The following is a 23,091-nucleotide window of genomic DNA, read 5'->3' on the forward strand; positions in this document are numbered from 1 at the left end:
ATGGGCATGCTGATCACTTTTTCTTTTTCTGCAGCCCACCCCACTTAATGATGCTATTCTTTCATCTACTTCCTACCTGATTTATCCTACTGATTCTGGTATGCAGTCTGATAGTGCTTTCTTCAAATACCCCTTGACCAGTTCCCATGCACACAGATACCATCTATTCCCTCCATATTTTTGGACTGCTGAAAGCTGATTCCTCAGCTTATCGTAATCATCTGCTTTGTAATTCTACGTGATTACTTTCCCCAAGAGGCAGCTTATCTAGATTTGGTACTGTTAAGTGTTTGGCAATGACCAGATCCAACACTCTTGAACCGTGTGTCACTTCCATTACATGCTGTCTCAAGTAATTATCTCTTAGCAGCTGTATAAATTTCATTTCCTTTCATCCTCCCTGTAGTTGAGATTCTCCATAATTACTTGACCTGCAGTCATCATGCTAATTTGTCAATGTATATCATCTACATTATCCCTTGTACTCCCTGTAGCATTCTTGCAACCATTATTTATTTCATCCTGTTGACCTGAATCTCATTCTAGATGGCCTCAAATGAACTGCTTTCTATCTTCTTGATATACTTGTACTCATTTTGACTTCAGTTCTGCTATCATTAGCAAATCCCTCCTTCCTCCCTCCCCACATCATGTTCTCTCTGAAGGTACTATATCCTTTGCATTCTATCCTTATGACTAGGTCATCCTCAGGCAACTCAGCAGGTCTCACTAATGCCTTTTGGCCAAGTTAAGCCAACCAATAATAAAAACTTCTTGCCTTTATTCCAAATACTTCTGGCATTAGTATACGTAAACTGCAATATACCCTTCATCTCACAACCTCCCTTACACCCTGTGTCACTCAGCCCACTAAAGATAAGAAACTGGGGAGCTACATTCAGCATCATATGATCACTTGTCCACTTACTAAGGTGTAGGTTGCCTGAGCATACATTTACCTGCATCTCCCTTAAACCTAGTTTCCTTGACTTTGCACTTGCAAACTCTCACTGAACAATACTTTCTCAAGGTACCCTTCCCCAAACAATTTAAATGCAAGCCATCTGCCATATATAAATCCTTCTATCACTCATTCCACATTATTCCTCCTGTGTACAATCTGTGCACTGACTTATTAGCAGTCATAGTTCTCTATCTCAGCTTGCTTCACTTTTTTTCGCTTGTACTACCAGTCTTTCATATCTTCTCACATACCACACTTGTCACCTGCTAGATCATTCATACCAGCCAAAATAATTTGCATATATAGTAGTAGCATCCAGTTGCTTACCTTCTCCTGTTAACCCCTATCTTACATCAGACAGCCTCAAACCTTTTTGCTTTTGCCTGTATTACTCATACTACTATTACCATCTACATTGGAAATTTCTGCTTGGATTTAATTCCTCTGCAATCATTGGCAATACTCTTTTCATTCATCCGGCATGCTATATAATCACCATATTCTCTCTCTCTGTGTGTATGTGTGTGCGTGTGCGCGCGCGCATGCACATGCATAGACGTGCTTTCTTGAACCTTCCTTCCTGTTTCATTTCCTTTTCTACTATTTGCTAAGCACTTTTCTTGTCCTTCCAACTCCTGTGTGGTATTGCATGAAGCACTCATTGAAGCCTCACTTTTTTTTTGCTTGTACTAGCAACTCTTTCATATCTTCTCACATACTGCGCTTTTTACAAAAGAAACTGGAGAAAAAAGAAATTTTCTTCTACTTCTTTCATATCACCTTTCTCATACTTACATTATCACATCTTACACTCTAATACCTCCATTCTTGCTTGCATTCCTCCTAGCACTCATTGTTATCTGCCTTGCCATCTTGTTTCTCTCTCGTTTGGAATTTTACTTGCATCTAATCATCATATTCTTTCTGGCATCCTAATCACATTTGACATATTCTAGTCCATCCTTTTCCCTGTGAACTATGCACATTGTCAAATGCTTACATTCCATGCATACTACATTGAACAAAATTTTTTTATGTTGAATTCAGAAGACTTATGACCTCCACTGTTATATACATGCACTTTATTAATATATATAAATAGCTATAAAATAAGCACTCATCTGTCCATGCAGTTAATTTAATTAGCTAATTAGAAAAATATAGGTGGATGACAATAACTTAATCCATTTCCTGGAATATACTGGATAGGGATGGCAAGTAGCAAAAGACAGCATGAAAAGATAACACAATTGGAGGAATATTGTCAAGAACTAGAAAACTTTTTGAACTTGAAATCAGCAACAGAAATATAACTTTCTTCAAGTTTTGATGCCAATAACTTAAAAGGTTGCCTATAAAGTTTACAATGTTCCACTTCAGCATACAAGATAAATTGGTTATAATAAATAACTTTCTCTGGTTTGTATGCTCAATATAATATAAAGTCCCTAAGAACATAGATGTCTTCATGATTGTCATCTAATGAATTAGACATAAAAGACAGTAAAATCATGTCCCAAAAAAATAGCATCAAAAGTAGCATTCCAAAATATATTTTTTGTATTTAGTTATTGCGTATTTTATGTCCTTTTCTCTATCTGTTAACATCTCTTTCAGATCAATAGCTCTCATTTTGTCTGTCAATCATCTTGCTTTAGTAACACGATCAGTATGTCATATCACTTCATCATCTCCTTGGATTGATATTGCATTAGCTGATATGGAAGAACATGTCCAGGTAAGCATTTTAGGTTTGTTTCATCTTTTTTTGGAAATATATAAAAAGTTGTTGAAAAGATAGAATTTATTATATGAATGTAAGCAGAAGAAGACTTCATATAAATCTTTCAGTAACTTGATAGATAGCATGCTGAACATATCACCATTCAACATATATGGATTACTGTTTTTGTGCTTTGCCAGTGCTGCTGTCCCTTCTAAATATAAGTCTCTTATAATTGCAAAGCGTCATCTTTACTATCACAGTGAAGGCATTGTACTATAAGTAAACTGTTATACTTTTATTATTTGATTTTTTTTTTCTTCCTGCCTGCTTGCTACTTAAATGTAGTGCCATTGCTTGACAGTAAAAGTATTTATGAACTATTCTGTCAGTAAAAGGGCAGTATATCCTCTGACTGATTTATTCAGAGGACTGAACATTACCAGGTTAAGATTTTCAAGGCTAAAATATAAGAAATTATTTATTGTTGAGTTTAAAAAGATAAAAGTATATATACAAAAATATAAACAAAGTTATTTATAATAAGGAAAAAAATGTAAGAAGCTAATAAAAATGTTTAAAGAACATTCTGTGAAATTCCAAATTTAAAGGACTGCATTTTAATCAGATTAATATCACAATATTGATTGCAGAAGACTGTTTCACAGGCTATAGTAATTTTGGTGTAGAATTTATTAATTGCTGCACTTTGAAAAAAAACTAAATACCCAGTAACAAAAGTAATAACTATCCTGAAACCGGGTAAACCTGCTGAAGATCTGAAGAGCTACAAGCCTATAGCTCTTTGTAGTCTGTAGCTGTATGAGAGGTTCATCTTGAACAGATTAAGTCCAGAAATAGAGAAAGTGCTGATAAAAGAACAGGCAGGATTTAGACCAGGAAGATCATGCACTGGACAAGTATTAAACTTAACACAGTTCATCGAGGACAGCTTTGAATGGGGGGGGGTAGCAACAGGAGCTGTATTTATAAATTTGACAGCAGTACATAACACGCTAAATCTTACAAAGCTTATAGTCAAAATTTACAGCATGATAAACGGCTATTGGTTAGTGGAGGTATTTAGGTCACTGCTGTTTAGCAAGAGATTCTTTGTTGATTTTCAGGGAAAAAAGAGCAGTTGGCATATCCAGAAAAATGGTCTGTCTCAGGGAAGTTTTGCTCTCTACCTCCTCTTCAATATATATATATATATATATACTAATGACCAACCTATAAATCCATGGCCAAGAACATTCTTATATGCAGATGACCAGGCAAAGCTTATCAAACAAAATCCTTCGATATCATTGAGATGCAGCTCGCATAAGAACTAGAAGCAATTTCAGTTTACTATAAGGAAAACCAACTAAAACTTAATCCCAGTAAAACCCAAATGTGCCTTTTCCATCTCAGTGATAGGGAGGCAAGGAGAGAGTTTAGTATAGAATTGAATGATGTGAAATTGGTCAGTTATCCAAATCTAACATACCTAGGTGTTATGCTAGATAGGACCTTAAATTATAAGCAACACATAGAGAAGACAACAACTAAAACTAACTCAAACACGTAATAATACTCTGCACCAATTAACATCATCTCAGTGGGATGCAAGCCTACAAGCCAAGTATGCTAGTCTTTTGAGAAAGATCATCACATGTCAAAATTATTGACAAGATTCTAACGAAACATATTGGCACATTACTGGCTTCCTTCAGCCTACAAAAATTTACCATCTATGCTCACTGTCTGATATTATTCCACCTCCTCACATCAGAAAGACTACACAGAGTAGATGTAAGTGGAAACAACAACTAAATGATGAACAGCATCCTTTGTGTGGGCATGTTGCAAGTACATAGGAGGCTAAGATCAAGGAAAGTTTTTTTCACGCAGTGAAACCATTGGTTGATTATATAAAAGCTACAAGATCAACAATGTTGCGAGAATTTCCAGAGGCTCTGAACTTATAGAAATCTCTTCCTTTCTGACTTACATCTAGACTGGCAAAGATGGAAGACATTGAATAGACTTCATTCCAGAATAGGCTGATCGAAGCAGAATATGACCAGATGGGACCATACAGACAATGACAGCTGCTCATGTGGTGAAACACAAACCGTGGATCATCTTCTGCAATGCAGCTTAATAGAGATTAATAATATATGTACCTGAGAAGATTTAATGCAGTGTAATGAAACAGCTTTAAAGTATATTAATCACTAGATGAGTAAAATCTTACATTTCATGTTTTTAACCATGTGGAAAGGCTTATGTGTTCATCACACATGTTGATTGGATTTTAACGGTATATATACGAACACAGATTGATAGGAAAATAACTATTTCTTCACTTAATTGCTAATATTTCTCTGGTATTCTATCCAGCATCTTCAGAGCACACAAAGTTTGTTACAGTAGCGAGACAACCGCAATTTGGTGTAACAGTGGAACTAGTATGAGTAATTGTAGCGTGCAACACAAAGACTAAAGTCCTAATTAGGCGCCATCTAAGTTGGAAAAAAAAAACGAGAGAGAAAAAGCAGGTATTAATTTGGTCTTAGGATAACTGCCTTCCAAATCTTTGGTAGATTTATACAGTTATACTTGTTGAGGTTTGGAGTATGTGTTTCAAGGCTTCTTTTGATTCCAGGAACAACCTCTCTGATTTGTAAAAGCTTCTATGCAGCACTTTTGTTTTTTTTTCCAATTGATCCTATGTGTAGGGGTATCCAAAGCATGGTCTGCGAGACCTGACTTGCCATAGCTAAAGTGCCAGATATATTTTTTGTGTTCACTGAGGCAGATGCCCACAATTCTTCCTGTCTGTCCATAGTAGGCTCGACAACATGAACAGGACACTTCATAGACTCCTGGATGTGACAAAGGAGAGAATCTGTCCTTAAGTGAACAGATGAGAGTTGCCAATTTCACATATGGTTTAAATACAGTGTGTAGTTGGTATTTGTTAAGCACTCTAGATATCTTTTCAGATGTGCCTTTAATGTATGGGATGGTGATAGTTTTGTTGTAGTCTTTTGTGGTAGACAGTGGGGGATAAGCATTTAGTATTTTATCTATCTTATGGGGATTATAGCCATTGGTCAGGAAGGTGTGACGTAGGTGAGAAAGTTCATCAGTGAGACCAATGTCATTGGAAAAATTGCTCTAGCTCTATGGGTTAGTGTTTTTAAGATACCATATTGTTGAGAAGGGTGATGGTGTGATTGTTTGTGTAAATATCTCCCTGTATGTGTGGGTTTCTATAAACTGAGAATGATAAGGAACCTTCTGAAAGATATGTGTGATTAGTGTGTCCAGGAAGGGCAGATAGCCATTGGCTTCAAGCTCCATTTTAAAGTGGATTTTTGGGTGCTGGCTATTTAGATGCACTAAAAATGTATTCAATGTGTCTGGGCCATGTGGACAAATAGCAAGCACGTCATCAACATGGCATAGCCAAAGACTAGGTTTAAGAGTGGCTGTATTGGTAGCTAGCTTTTCTAGATGTTCTATGCAGAAGTTGGCTGGGGGGGGGGGGGGGGAACGGGGTTTCCCATATCTAATTGCTTGTATATTTTCCCTTTCCGTGTAAAATAACCTGCATATACTGTGAATTTAAATAGCTGAAATATATCAGGAAAAATTGTGAATTTAGTAAATTAAGGATTTCAGTTAATGGTACATTCGTGAATAGTGAGGTGATATCAAAACTCACCATTAAGTCTGAACTTTTTAAGGTGTGGTTTTCTAAAATACTTTTTAGGTGGGAAGAATTATTTGTGAAAGTGGCTAGTAGTTTGGCTAAATGTTTAGCAAGTTTATATGTAGGACTGTTTGTATATCTACTATAGGGCATAAAGGTTTACCTTGTTTATGAATTTTTGGAGCTCCATGTATCCTGTGTGTTTTAACGTGGAAGTGTTTGAGTTTGTTGACTGTTTCTTTAGGCCAGGAAGTGACTTTGTTCAATAATTTGCATACCTTATTCTTTTGTGAGTTGGTGGGATCTTGATCTATAATTTGGTATGTTGACTTGGTCTTGGAGAAGTGCTTGCATTTTGTTTTCATATTCTGTTGTGCATCACCGCAGTTGCGTTTCCTTTGTCTGATTTGGTTATTATGGTAATGTGGTTATTATTGTGTAGCTCTTTTAGAGCCATAATTTCTTTATGGGGGATATTATTTTTGGGAAGCTTAGAATGGTCTAGGATGTTGGCCACGTCTAACCGAATATTATTGGCTATTGCTGGAGGCAGGTCATATACCCCATGTTCAACGGAAGCCGTTATTTTGGCTTTTGGAACTTCTTTAGGAGTAACAGCAAAATTGTGTCCCTGACTTAACGCACTCGTGGCTTCTTTGGTTAAGTTACCGAAGTTCACAACGACGCCATCCTGATGTTAATTGCAGCTGCTGAGTAGCAATGCGTTGTTGGAGGATTTCAAATTTCTTCTGGTGCCAGTTTTTAACTTTGGCAAATTCATCGTTGCCTGTAGAGTTGAAGATGCTGTCCAGGATATCCCATAGCTCCAGGTTCAAAATGTTAGATAGTATATCACGTAGTGCACTGATGGAAGAATTTATATTAGATAGTTCTCGGCAAGGAGCGTATAACTGTTCATGTAATAGTGCTAAACTCACTCGTTTATAAATACATTGCGCTTTGGCCGAGTGAAACTTGTTCTTAATTTTTAAAATCATCATCTTGTTCCTGCCATGTACCCTTGTCGTGACGTTCTATTTTCATGTTATGTTCTAAATCCGCCATCTTGCTAAAAGTCACTTTTATCAAATAAAGGAAAACTAATTGCAAATTAATCACTGATCTAAGGGTAGAGAAATTTCTATTATACTGCGCCACTCTATCCTTAGATAAGTCTATATGAATTAGTAAGATTAATTCAAAATTAGTTAGCAGTCTTTTCACTCATTCAGGCCGATGGTATTTATTTTCTTTCCTTCTGGGATTCCCGCTAGATCCGAATTTTTGTGAACGGTGCAGTAAAAAGAAATTCAGGCAAACACAATATTTAAATTAACAAACAAAACATTTAATATATGGTTATATAACAAAATACATGTATTCAACTTTAAATTGAAACAACACAATCTACTTAACACAACTCGCCAAGTCTCTCATGCCAATTCGATGTACTAAACTTTCATATACAATTCACAACTTCAAAAACACATGTCTTCTTAACTCAAGTTAATATAACAAACTTCAGATTTATTCAGTCTCTACAAATCTGTCAGCTCAATGTTTATATTCACAGCAGGCACTCATCTAGGTAGACAATGTTCCAAGCAAACTTATTCCGGACTTTGAGCTTCGAAGTTATATTACAGTTAATGTTAGCACAAACAAACAACTATGACTAATCTTACCAGTTACAATCTTCAATACATCAACTCACTGTGAGTACACTTATGAATTAACTTATTTACGTTAGCGGAACACACACAATAAAAATTCTCCACCGTTTAAACTGTACTACTGTTATCGCACTTCACTATTCTAAACAACAGCTATAAGGCACTGATATCCTTTCTTGTTTATTTTTCTCCAACTAATCAATATAGCCTTTTTCCCAGGGCAACATATAATTAAGTCGTAATCTTAGATTAACTGGAATTAATCAGAATTTCCCATTGAATGTCCAGTTCTTTGTTATCTGATTACGGCATCAACTCTTCCTCACAACAACAGCTAATTTCACTTATAATATTAAACTTTATGATTCACTACGTTTTGGTTCACTTCCGAACACTATTCTCATGAATTTCTGCCCTAAAGAATTTATAATTTACTTCCACTTCTTTGCTTGTATGCTACCTTCCTACTGGTTCCGCAAAACTCTCTCCTCTCTCTCTTCTTCATAAAATCTCAATTCCCTTTTTTCTATATACTTTCACTTCTTTTTCCCCCCCGTTCGAATGCCACGTTCTCTTCGACCCGTGTTGTTTACTCATGCGTCTCCATGACAACAAACTAAACGCAAACATTTCGCTAATGTAATACAACGCTCTACTACTACATGAGTGATTACATAACGTTAAGCTTTATACACAAATATGAATAATTAGAATATTTGCTTTTCAATAAATGCGTAGTTAATATTGCAAATATAAGTTTCTATAATATTGACATAACAATAAATAAAATAGCTTAACAATAATTAATACAGAATCTATTTACCATTAACACATTTCTTTGATTAAATAATTAAATAATTGATATAATTAAGGTAGTTATATGATATCAAATTACATTTACGTTATTTACAATAAATAATATTTACAACGCAGCCTTTGTAATGGAAATTCATGTTGGATTCTGAATCAAATAATATTTATTCTATTTTCTACATAATTAGAATCCAACAAAGGCTTACTCTTCCTTTAAAAAAATTTTTTTTTAAGAAAATTTTTTTTTTTTTTACACTAAACTCATTGGTGGAGGAATCAGACTTCTACTACCTTTTTTTTTTTTTTTGGGGGGGGGTCTTAGGTTATACTTCGCTTGGATGAAACTCCCTCCTGTGTTTTCTACAACGCATGTATTATCTTCCCCGTCTTTTCTTAGATTCCTACTGTTATCACGTTCCAGTGCAGTATATCTTCTATATTGGTAATCCATTCTTCTGGTTTTCCTTCTGCAATTATTTAAATCCTTGTAATTGTTTCCTCTTCTCATATTTTTAGTTCTGATATGCAAAACTGATACTTCAGTAAAATTAATCTTAGCTGGTAATTGATTCTTAGTACATGTTTCTTGCTCAGAATCAGATATTTGAAGTTTTGATGTCAAGTCAGTGTCAAGTTGAATAACAGGCTGATCAAGTATAGTAGAGCTTAAAACAGTATTTTTTACAATTTGCTTATCTACAGATGATTGCATTTTATTAAGTTGTTCTTCTTGTTTAGGTACACAAAATCTTCTTGTTAGTCGCCTTGTTCCTGTGCATTCAGAGTTATTGTTTCTTTTAACACATATTCTTCTATTCATTATGGATATTTGACCTCTGGAAAAGTCACAAGAGAAGTGATGCTTCTCCATAAAATTTGTTCCTAATATTATGTGAGCATTTAAGCTAGGAAAGAAAGGGACTATCAGTAAATCTTGATATACATAGAGGTTGATGCCAGGTATGTAAATTTGTGCACGAACTTTTTCATATGCTGTAGATCTCGAATTAGAAAGAGTGGAAATTCTCACAGGTCTCCTTAAATTGGTAGCATTCTTCCATAATTTATCTCTCAATTTTAGGAAATAATGCTTACTGATGATTGAGGCATTACAACCTGTGTCAAATAGAATGTTACAATTATGACCTTTGACACTTCCTGTAATCTTCATCATTAACTCTCTTGATCTAGGGAAATTTTGAGACTTATTATATGTTCTGTGAGAAATATGTCCAAAACTAGAGTTCCTTCTGCTGTTAGAGTAGTTTCTTTTATTAAAGTAGCAATTCCTAGCGATGTGACCAATCTTGTTGCAATTAAAACATTTGGGAGGATCTCCATCATCTCTGAGAAATTTTCTCCTTGTGTGAGCTTGAGGATCAATGGGAATTTGTTGTCGAACATTCTCCAGGGCTTCCATTACTCTATCCATTTTAGCCAAAATTGGCTTGTTTTGCCTCTCAACTTCCAGTTTGACCACTTTGCTAACATGTTCTGCTGTGGGATTGAAGTTCTCTTGAAATCCTACAGTCATTTCTGTCAATTTTTTCATTACTTCATCTAATTTATTCTTCATTGGCTGTTGCAATTTTTCTACTTCCTGGTGAACAATGTCTTTTACTTCCTTGAATAATTTCTTGTTGGTTTGTTCTTTTGTGTCGGACATACAGTTTTGATCAATAGGATTCTCTCTAATGATTTTCCTTTCATCTTCTTTCTTTCTGCTCTCTTTTGAGGATTTATTTACTCCCATGGAACAATCAGTTGTTTCTACTATGTTTACAAGGCCAATATTAGATGAAAGGCAAAGGTCTCCAATCATCTGTTCCTTTTCCTTGACAGCTATAAGACATTCCTCTAGTGAGGTTATCTTCTTCTTATAGGCTGTCTCCCTCAGTTCTTGTCTGACACCTTGTCTAAATTGTTGATAAACTGCCCAATTCAAATGAGGTTTGTCTTCATTGGATACATTTAAACTTTCAGAGAGAGTTAGTAATCGATTGTAGAAGTCACCAACACATTCTTTGTCCTTTTGTATAATCCTCTGTAGCTTCCACAAATTTGGTCCAACACTCCTCCGTTTACAAAACTGAGATAGCAAGACTTCCTTAAACTTCTTGTATTCAAATGTTTCCTTAAGTACAGGAGATGAAAAAAAATATGTCTTAGCTTTACCAATTAGTTTGTTTCTAAGTAATACCAACAATTGAAAGTCTGTCCAACCTGCTGTTTCTCTGAGTTTCTCAACATAAGTAAAAAAAAATAATACATCATCAGAGTCTTCTCCTGAAAATTGGGGAATTACTTGTTGGGGATTCATACTTCTAAAAAATTCACTGTCTTCCATCTCTGAATTGGAAGTAACAGCCATAGTGAAAATTGCAGTATTAATTCAAATAATATAATCCTTCAATTTCAAAAAAAAACTTTATCTTTGCCTGATTTCTGATTACAACCAGTTCATTGTGATTTATTCAATTTACTTTCTAAATTTTCAGGGAGCAATTCCACAATTATTACTACCAAGTTAAATTAAATCTGTTAATCTACAGCTGTTAAATTACTTTCTATCAATTAAATCACATCCTGTCGACTGCTGCGCCATTTGTCGTGACGTTCTATTTTCATGTTATGTTCTAAATCCGCCATCTTGCTAAAAGTCACTTTTATCAAATAAAGGAAAACTAATTGCAAATTAATCACTGATCTAAGGGTAGAGAAATTTCTATTATACTGCGCCACTCTATCCTTAGATAAGTCTATATGAATTAGTAAGATTAATTCAAAATTAGTTAGCAGTCTTTTCACTCATTCAGGCCGATGGTATTTATTTTCTTTCCTTCTGGGATTCCCGCTAGATCCGAATTTTTGTGAACGGTGCAGTAAAAAGAAATTCAGGCAAACACAATATTTAAATTAACAAACAAAACATTTAATATATGGTTATATAACAAAATACATGTATTCAACTTTAAATTGAAACAACACAATCTACTTAACACAACTCGCCAAGTCTCTCATGCCAATTCGATGTACTAAACTTTCATATACAATTCACAACTTCAAAAACACATGTCTTCTTAACTCAAGTTAATATAACAAACTTCAGATTTATTCAGTCTCTACAAATCTGTCAGCTCAATGTTTATATTCACAGCAGGCACTCATCTAGGTAGACAATGTTCCAAGCAAACTTATTCCGGACTTTGAGCTTCGAAGTTATATTACAGTTAATGTTAGCACAAACAAACAACTATGACTAATCTTACCAGTTACAATCTTCAATACATCAACTCACTGTGAGTACACTTATGAATTAACTTATTTACGTTAGCGGAACACACACAATAAAAATTCTCCACCGTTTAAACTGTACTACTGTTATCGCACTTCACTATTCTAAACAACAGCTATAAGGCACTGATATCCTTTCTTGTTTATTTTTCTCCAACTAATCAATATAGCCTTTTTCCCAGGGCAACATATAATTAAGTCGTAATCTTAGATTAACTGGAATTAATCAGAATTTCCCATTGAATGTCCAGTTCTTTGTTATCTGATTACGGCATCAACTCTTCCTCACAACAACAGCTAATTTCACTTATAATATTAAACTTTATGATTCACTACGTTTTGGTTCACTTCCGAACACTATTCTCATGAATTTCTGCCCTAAAGAATTTATAATTTACTTCCACTTCTTTACTTGTATGCTACCTTCCTACTGGTTCCGCAAAACTCTCTCCTCTCTCTCTTCTTCATAAAATCTCAATTCCCTTTTTTCTATATACTTTCACTTCTTTTTCCCCCCCGTTCGAATGCCACGTTCTCTTCGACCCGTGTTGTTTACTCATGCGTCTCCATGACAACAAACTAAACGCAAACATTTCGCTAATGTAATACAACGCTCTACTACTACATGAGTGATTACATAACGTTAAGCTTTATACACAAATATGAATAATTAGAATATTTGCTTTTCAATAAATGCGTAGTTAATATTGCAAATATAAGTTTCTATAATATTGACATAACAATAAATAAAATAGCTTAACAATAATTAATACAGAATCTATTTACCATTAACACATTTCTTTGATTAAATAATTAAATAATTGATATAATTAAGGTAGTTATATGATATCAAATTACATTTACGTTATTTACAATAAATAATATTTACAACGCAGCCTTTGTAATGGAAATTCATGTTGGATTCTGAATCAAATAATATTTATTCTATTTTCTACATAATTAGAATCCAACACCCTCAAGGGGTGTACAGGATATGATAGTACTACATGAAAATTTACATCATTACTAACTTTCTATCTACAATTTTCCTCCAAATCAGTCTGTTACTTGTCAAGACTCCAACACTATCAGATCTTATATTTCTATCATCTAAGGCACTTTGTACAGTATCAATCCACCTATATCTTGGTCTTCCTCTGGGGCGATTTCCTAGATTAGCAAAACAAGTGTTCTCTGCCAACCTGGCAGAGATCACTTATTTTGCTAATCTTTCCTCACCCATTCTATTTAAGTGACCATACCACCTGAGATTAGCTCTGCTAATGCATTCCTGGATGCTGACAATGTCAACTTCTTTCCTAATATCCTCATTTTTAATATGATATTGCCATTGATGCCATCTGTTTACGCCTCTAATCTTTCTCAGGACTCTCATATCTGCAGTCCCTAGTCTTTGGTCAAGTGTATTGCTTCTGACCCAGCTCAGATCCATAAGTTAAAACTGGTTTGAACACTGTCTTATATACAGCTAATTTAGTGTTCCTACTAATTTCTCTCTTATTCCATATGAATTTATTCAATTGACTTCCTACCATACCAGCTTTGTTGATTCTGTTGTCTATTTCCATATTTAATTTACCATCTTCACTAAAAATCGTACCTAAGTAGGTGGAATGTTTTACTTGTTCCACAGGTTCTCCGTTCACAACGCAGTTTATATTTTCAATGTTTCTGCCTATTTTCATTGTCTTTGTCTTTTTAATGCTGACCTTCATACCATATCTATTACAACAGTTATTCAATTTAATCAGGGAATCTTGCTTGTAGCGGATTTATTTAGAAGTATAACATCGTCCGCATAAAGCAAAGAGATGACATTAACACCGCCAATTTTGATACCATGGTTAATACCACTTTCCTTCATATTGTGATCCATATAAATAATAAATGACAGAGGGGATAATGTACATCCTTGTCTCACACCAGATTTAACATTAAACCATCTTCCTGTACTTCAATTCTAACTGCTGACTTACAACTCACATGAGGACTAAGTATTGTTTGATATAATGCGCCATTCACACCATAATGCCTTTTCCAGATCGATAAAACTTAAATATAGATCTTTGTTATATCACCATGCTTTCTCAACTATTTGTTGTAAAGTGAAGATCTGATCCTGACAGCCTCTATTTGGCCTGAATCCAGCTTGTTCTTCACCAAGCTTTTCTTCCACATTTCTTATCAACTGTTTTTCAAGTATACTTGCATAAATCTTGCCAGGAACATTCAGTAGGGAAATACCTCTATAATTCTCACATTCAGTTTTATTTCCCTTTTTATATATGGGTACTATGAATGCTCTACTCCAATCATCGGGAAGTCGTCCCTCTGTCCAGACTTTCTGAACTATGCAGTGCAGCCACTGTAAGACTTTTATACCACCATACTTCAGCATTTCTGGTCGAATATCATCTATCTACTCCTGCTGCCTTTCCACATTTCAAGCCTCTGATGGCTTTTTCTACTTCAAGTATGGATATGTATTCCTACTGTATACCTGTTGAGTGTTTTTTACCACTGTGCTATCACTACTTGTTTCATTTAGCAATTTTTTGAAGTAATTACTCCATACTTCAAGGGTATATTTTTCTCCCATTTTCATGTCACCTTTATCATCTGTAACTCCTTTTACAGCACTCTTAACTCCATTTCTCAGGTTCTTCAACAACCTGCAGAATATCTTACCACCTTCTTGATATTGATTTTCTATGCTCTTGCCAAAGCCCTCCAATGACTTTTGTTTAGCTAGTTTTGCACAGTGTTTAGTTTTCTTACATTTGTCTCTGTATTCTCTAAGAGCACAAGCTGACTTATGTGCTAGGAACTTTTGATATGCTTTCTTCTTTTCCTTCACTTCCTTTTTAACTTCTTGTGTCCATCTTGGAGTTCTGATTTTTCTCTCCTTGATGACAACTTCACCACATGCCTCTCTGGCTGAATCAATCATGGTTTGTTTCAAGGCTTGCCACTGAATCTCCAAGGTTTGGTTCATATTCTTAAACTCTTTCATATTTTATTACTAAATCATTTAAGGAATTGAACAACGTAGATACGAATAAAAATTAAATTACACTCTAATAAATATTTCTGATATTTCGGCAACTTCACATTGCCATCTTCAAAAGGAACTTACAAAAAAAGGCACGTGCACATAGGCAATACAAACGTAGGCTACCAACACCGTAATCAACTTTTCTTCAGTCACCTTGAAGCACTCAACGTGCTTTCATGTGGCCACAATTTCGGCATTGCTCCCAGAAAAATACCTAGTGAGGATATTATGATCCAGATCAAACGCGGAATCCGCCACCTTCCACATCAAATTGCCAACAGTGTAATACTGGATGTAGCTTGTGTCCTCTCGAAAACAAGACCACCAAAAACCTACATATCCAACAAGGAATATAAAGCTCTACAGGAAATGAGGAATAATAAAGAATTAGTTATCACCAAAGCAGATAAGGGAAATGCAACTGTAGTACTTAACCAAAAGGACTACACAGGTAAGCTTAATGCTCTTCTATTAGATCGGACTACTTAGTTTCCTATCGAATACAATCCCACCAACTCACAAATTAGAAAACTTCACAGGCTCCTTAAGAAAGTCACTTCTTGGCCTATAGAACTTACCAACAGATTAACGCCGTTTAACTCTATCCCCCCCCCCCCTGTATTTACGAACTCCCAAAAATACATAAAGATAATGTGCCATTACGTCCCATAGTGGATGGCATTGATTCTCCCACATACAAATTAGCTAAACATTTGGCCAAAGAGCTCACACACTATACTGGCAACACACCATCACACATAAAAAAACTCAGCCCACTTCAAAGCCAGCATAGAAAACCTCGCACTCCATAACCTCATACTGACATAATCGTCAGCTTTGACGTCTCCTCCTTATTCAGAAATGTCCCACTCAAGGAAACTTTAGAGCTAATCCAAGCTAATTTTTCTCCCGATATCTCAGCCCTATTTCAGTTTGCATTGAACTCAGGCTATTTCATTTGGCAGGGAAAATTCTACAAACAAATAGAGGGGACAGCCATGGGTTCACCACTCTCCCCACCCTTGGCCAATTTCTTTATGGAGACCTTTGAAGAAAAAGCCTTAGCCTCTGCCCCACAAAAACCAACCATATGGCTTCGCTACATTGATGATGTGTTCGTTATTTGGCCACATGGCTCTAAAACACTCCTCTCCTTCTTAACACACTTAAACAACCAACACCCCAGAATCAAGTTCACCCTGGAGAAAGAGGAAAACAACAGCCTCCCTTTCCTAGACATACTAGTCACCTGCCAGCCTGATGGAACTTTGGTTTTCTCAGTTTATAGAAAACCCACCCATACAGGCAGTCACCAACAATCCATCTCCCCCCCCTCACAACAATATGGAGTGGTGAAAACACTATACAACAGGGTTAAACTAATCTGTTCTAACGACATGGCCCTAAACACTGAACTAAATCACATCCTCAACACTTTCTCAGCCAATGGCTACCCCCCCCCCCAAAAAAAAAAATCCAAAAAATATTAAAACCTACAAGCCACAGTCCCCTTTCCCCCCCCCCCCCTACACAACAATGATTACTCTAAATCCATCACCATTCCCTACGTCCAAGGCACCTTAGAAAAAATTACCAAAATCTTCAAAAACCACGACCTGACCTCCTGTTACAGGCCTTACAGAAAATTGGCATCCCTTATCCGCTCCACTAAAGACCAACCACTTCCCCTAGACCTACCTGGTGTATACCAGGTCCCTTGCAGTTGTCAACTGTCTTGCTTTGGCCAAATAGGCAGGACAGCGAATATCAGTATTTCTGAACACAAGGACTACATCCTTTTTCACAAGTACAGCCATTCTGGTCTTGCAGACCATGCTCTGGATACATGCCACAGAATATGGTGGAAGAAAGCTACAGTAATACACTGTAGCAAATACAAATTCGAAAGACTATTTATGGAATCAGCCTCAGCCCTAAGAAACTTAAGGCTGAGGCTGATTCTCCAAACCTCAACAAATTTGGTTGTATGCAACAACGTGATGTAACCCCCCCCCCCCAAATTTGGGAGGCTTACATCAGCAGACCTTCAGTCGAATGGCCAAGAACACCTACTTAGCCCACTAGAGGGCACCATCAGGACTTTTAGGAGAACAGTAGCTTCATCTCTTCATTCTCAGTTACTGTGTTGTATTGCCTACGTGCACATGCCTTTTTTTTGTAAGTACCTTTTGAAGATGGCAACGTGATGTTGCCGAAATATCAGAAATATTTATTAAAGTGTAATTTAATTTATATTCGTATCTACGTTGTTCAATTCCTTAAGTGATTTAGTAATGCATAACCAACGTGTAAGCCTGTCTACGAGAATCTTTCATATTTTCTTCAATAATCTTTGTGTATTTTAGTCTACAGTTCACATCTGAGAGCTGCTCAACTATTATTCTCTTTAAAATTTACTTACGTGTTATTCTTTTCAATACGAAATTCAATTTTATCCTGCTCAAGACTAAATAGTGATCACTTCCAATTTCAAATCCTCTGTACACTCTGGTGTCCTGCACCAGGGTAAAAAATATCACTATCGACAATAACATAGTCAAGGAGATGTTTCTTATTCCTTGTCTCTTCTCTCCATGTGAATTTGTGCACATTTTTATGTTGAAACATGGTGTTAGTAATAACTAGTCCATGTCCTGAGCAGAAATCCAACAGGTATTTGCCATTATTATTAGCTTTGCTCATTTCTCCAAATTTTCCCAAAATATTTTTGTATGCCTGACAATCATTTCCTACTCTCCTATTTAGATCCCCAACAAGATCAACTTTTCCGTTTTCATTGTGTCAGTTGCTTTTTCTAAAGCCTCAAAAAATTCCTCCACTTCTACCTTAGTAGAACGTTCTGTGGGACCATAGGCACAAATAAGTCTCATTGTCCAGTTCCCCATTCTCATATTTGCCCACATTACTCTACTTGAGACTGACTGCCATTCAAGAAGATTAGCCTCGTATTTTGTGTTGAATACTGTGGCTACTCCTTCTTTTCCTTGATTGTCATTTCCTGAATATAACATTTTGTATTTATTGATAAGAAAGATCTCCCCAGTTTTTGTCTTTTTTGTTTCAGTCACCCCTATTATGTTGATCTGGTACTTATCTAATTCTTCAGCTAGTTCCATTTCTTTGCCATTCAGGCTTCTTATGTTGATAGTACTGATCTTTAACTCTGGTGATGTTGAGTTGGGGTGTGCTTTCAGATTTGTTCCAGTAGTTGAGTTTTCGCTGTTCGCCCTATTTTCCTATCGAAAACAATGGGTTGCCTTGTTTAACTGGGTGGCGCACTAGCTGGCATGAAATTTTGTCATGTTGTACCATCATTTTCAATATTGGTTTAAGCCAATAAGAATACAATTTGGTCAGCTAAATCCCAAATTGCTAGCCCATCCTCATTCGTTCAGTATCCAGGTAGATACTGGTGATGTTGAGTTGGGGTGTGCTTTCAGATTTGTTCCAGTAGCTGAGTTTTCGCTGTTCGCCCTGGTTCCCTGGCGAAAACAATGGGTTGCCTTGTTTAACTGGGTGGTGCCCTAGCCGGCATGAAATTTTGTCATGTTGTACCATAATTTTCTATATTGGTTTAAGCCAATAAGAATACAATTTGGTCAGCTAAATCCCAAATTGCCAGCCCATCCTCATTCGTTCAGTATCCAGGTAGATACCCAACAGGGTGCACCACGAGAAGGTGAGGATTGGACATTAGGTCAGAAGCCCTGGTCAGTTTTCTGCATTCCTTTCAAGGCTATGTGGAGGTCTCCTCTCAGTTGTATACCTTTAATCCTTAAGCACCTCCCTCCTTTTTAATTTTAATTCTTCTTAATTCCCCTTCTTAATTTTTATAGTTTGGTATTAAATTGGCCTCTTGGCACCTTTTTAAGAAGGTTAATCTGTTCATTTGCCGTGCCAGTTTTACCTTCCACTTACCATATTGTCGTGCCTTGTCTTACCGTAACCATCACATTACCATAACCAAGTCAGACAAAGAAAATGTAACTGTGGTGATGGATATAGCAGAATATGAAAACAAAATGCAAGTACTTCTCCAAGACCAGTCAACATACCAAATTATAGATTGGGATCCCGCCAACTCACAAAAGAATAAGGTGTGCAAATTATTGAACAAAGTCACTTCCTGGCCTAAAGAAACAGTCAACAAACTCGAGCCCTTCCACGTTAAAACACCCAGGATATATATGGAGCTCCAAAAATTCCCAAACAAGGTACATGTTTATGCACTATTGTAGATAGTATAAACAGTCCTACATATAAACTTGCTAAACTAGCCAAACTATTAGCCACTTTCACAAACAATTCTCCCTCTTTTGTTAAAAATTCTACCCACCTAAAAAGTATTTTAGTATTTTAGAAAACCACACCTTAAAAAAAGTTCAGACTTAATGGTGAGTTTTGTATCACCTCATTATTCACGAATGTACCATTAACTGAAACACTTAATTTTCTAAATTCACAATTCCCCCCTGATATATTTCAGCTATTTAAATTAACAGTACAGGCAGGTTATTTTACATGGAAAGGGAAAATATACAAGCAATTAGATGGGAAAAGCTAGCTATCAATACAGTCACTCTCAAACCTAGCCTTTGGCTATGCTATGTTGATGATGTGTTTGCTATTTGTCCACATGGCCCAGACACATTGAATACATTTTTAGTGCATCTGAATAGCCAGCACCCAAAAATCCACTTTACAATGGAGCTAGAAGCCAGTGACTGTCTGCCCTTCCTGATCACACTAATCACACTTCTTCCAGAAGGTTCCTTATCATTCTCAGTTTATAGAAAACCCACACATACAGGGAAATATTTACACAAACAATCACACCATCACCCTTCTCAACAATATGGTATCTTAAAAACACTAACCCATAGAGCTAGAGCAATTTGTTCCAATGACATTGGTCTCACTACTGAATTTTCTCACCTACGTCACACCTTCCTGACCAATGGCTATAATCCCCATAAGATAGATAAAATACTAAATGCTTCCCCCCCCCCACTGTCTACCACAAAAGACTACAACAAAACTATCACCATTCCATACCTTAAAGGCACATCTGAAAAGATATCTAGAGTGCTTAACAAATACCAACTATGCACTGTATTTAAACCTTATGTGAAATTGGCAACTCTCATCTGTTCACTTAAGGACAGATTCTCTCCTTTGTCACATCCAGGAGTCTATGAAGTGTCCTGTTCATGTCATCGAGCCTACTATGGACAGCCAGGAAGAACTTTGGACATTGCCTCAGTGAACACAAAAAATATATCCGGCACTTTCATTATGGCAATTCGAGTCTGGCAGACCATGCTTTGGATACCTTGCACACAGGATCAATTGGAAAAAACAAAAGTTCTGCACAGAAGCTTTTACAAGTCAGAGAGGTTGTTTCTGGAATCAACAGAAACCTTGAAACATACTCCAAACCTCAACAAGTATGGCTGTATAAATCTACCAAAGATTTGGGAGACAGTCATCCTAGGACCAAATTAATACCTGCTTTTTTCTCTCCCGTTTTTTTTTTTTTTCCAACTTAGATGCCGCCTAATTAGGACTAGTCTTTGTGTTGCGTGCTACAATTACTCATACTAGTTCCACTGTTACACTGGATTGCGGTTGTCTCGCTACTGTAACAAACTTTGTTTGTATGCTCTGAAGATGCTGGATAGAATACCAGCGAAATATTAGCAGTTAAGTCAATAAATAGTTATTTTCTTATCAGTCTGTGTTCGCATCTATACCGTTAAAATCCAATGAACATTTTATGTTTTTATGATCATGCAAGTGACAATTTTGTCTTTTAATGTATGCTTTTAATGATTTATATGTATGCGCTTATGTTTTCTCTAGTTCACACATGAAATAAGTAAAACTAGCAAAACATGAAAACAAGTACTAGTTGTTTAACATGAACTTACAACCCAAGTGTAGTGTTATATCATAAGAGTTATATTGCCTGCTTGAAAGATCTTGTCCCAGATGCAAAACAGTCTTCTAGCACAAAAGCAAACTTAGTTTAGCATTTTCTTTATATGTTGGCTACAAATAATCTTGGCAACCTTAATGAATGTCAAATCAAAAACCTTAGGAACTACTGTAGCATTCACTTCATTGGAAAATACTAATGATGCTGAAGCAAGTTAGTGAGACTTCAGATTTAGTCTCCAATGCTAAATGCATTTAAACTTAGTGCTGGTATTACTTTATATATATGTGTGTGTGTGTGTGTGTGTGTGTGTGTGTGTGTGTGGTTATCACCCACAAAAAATTAATTGCAAACCTATAGTGCATTTGTACCATGAGTGGGCTCAGGATTTTTTTCCCATTTTTATCAATTTTATGTATTTTTTTATTTTTTACACAGTCTGGAAACCCTGCTCTAGAGACCAAACATGGAACTTTTTCAAGTCACTGCAGGCCTCCATTAAGTGCGGTGATGGTCTCTTACACCAGACAATGAAATTCATCTCCCACCTAAAATCATATTACATATTGTTGATCATATTACAAAGAGGCATACATTTCACTTTATTAAACCAAATGAAGTCCCATTTGAGAATGGTTAGCAATAATTATTGCTGTGCATACTCCGGATGAACATCAAAACATGGGACATCAGAGTTACTAGCTTGTCAGCATATAACCACTACAGGAAATTGTTGGATAGCCACTCATTCTGTCTGTCTCTCTCTCTCTCTTTCCTGTAGCTCTTAAACTATGCAAGAAAATCACATTTTACTAACCACATTTGTTAAATGACATTGCACACATCAGCAGAGGCTAATATATGTAATGGAAAGAAAAGTTCAGAATAGAGGCATATGAAATAATTCAATACCTACAGATATAAATGATTATAACTGTATAGATAAATATATAACTAAATAAAATTAATGTCTATACAAAATAAAAAATAATAAAAAAAGTTATCAAAGTTACACTTTGATAACTTAAGCAGCTACCTGTTTGGCATATGATGATCAGCAACCAAACAACATAAACTCTGTTTCAAGAAATTTTAAATTATTCCAGTTCTTATGAATCAGTTCATATAATATATCTTTCTCCTTGATAGGAGAAAGTAGTCTTTAAAATGTTTCATGTTTGGTATTTAATGTCCTTGCAGTTAAGCTTGAAGGAATTGTCTTTAGGGAGGAATTTACCCACTGAGGTTTCAGGTAAGATGTATGCAAGCATACTTGAGAAGAAATTAAGAAAAGATGGAAATGAGAAAGTTGGAGAAGAATAAGCTGGGTTTGGGCCAAAAGTTGTCAGGAGCAAATTTTTTACTTTAAGCAATGCACAATGAAGATCAAGATCTAGAGTGAACTTATGCAGTTAGAAGTATACTGTCCAGTCTAGGAGGTTGACTATTATGGATCTCTACTTAAAATTAGTGATAGTCTTGGGCCAGCTATCACTGATTGGCTATTGGTGGAGACTGAACTGCCCACTCCATCTCCAAAAGCTGGATAAGGATAAAACAGCATCACCTATTCCCTATAAAAGGCATTAGCTGATTTCATTGCAGAAAGTTATTGACAGGAAGTCATTAATAATGTAAACTTAATAATGAAGTTCTATCATAGTATACTATAATCTTATTCAACCCTTGCAGGTTCATATTTTGGTTGGTTTATAGTTTATTTGGCACAAAAACTACAAAGGGCATACTGTGCCATACTAAAGTTTACAACATTAGCATTTACAGAAAATTGTAAACAGTATGTCTGTACAAGAATCTAGTTTCACAAAGCAGCATCTCTAGGTAAACAGAACTGCTGCAGAGGGCACAGCAACACACAAGGT

General features: G+C 35.9%; 1 protein-coding gene across 1 annotated transcript in view; it reads left to right on the plus strand.

The window, feature by feature from the left end:
- Positions 1–23,091, plus strand: part of LOC150110053 (transmembrane protein 98-like) — a 114,417-nt gene that overhangs the window by 72,260 nt on the left and 19,066 nt on the right. Inside the window, exon 5 of the mRNA XM_090397730.1 lies at positions 2,582–2,702. Coding sequence (XP_090253856.1) covers positions 2,582–2,702 — 121 coding nt within the window. The remainder of the gene's footprint in view (positions 1–2,581; positions 2,703–23,091) is intronic.

This window comes from Typopeltis vanoorti, chromosome 1 (assembly GCF_054136105.1).
Source record: "Typopeltis vanoorti isolate ZY-2024b chromosome 1, IOZ_Tvanoo_1.0, whole genome shotgun sequence".
NCBI lineage: Eukaryota > Metazoa > Arthropoda > Arachnida > Uropygi > Thelyphonidae > Typopeltis > Typopeltis vanoorti.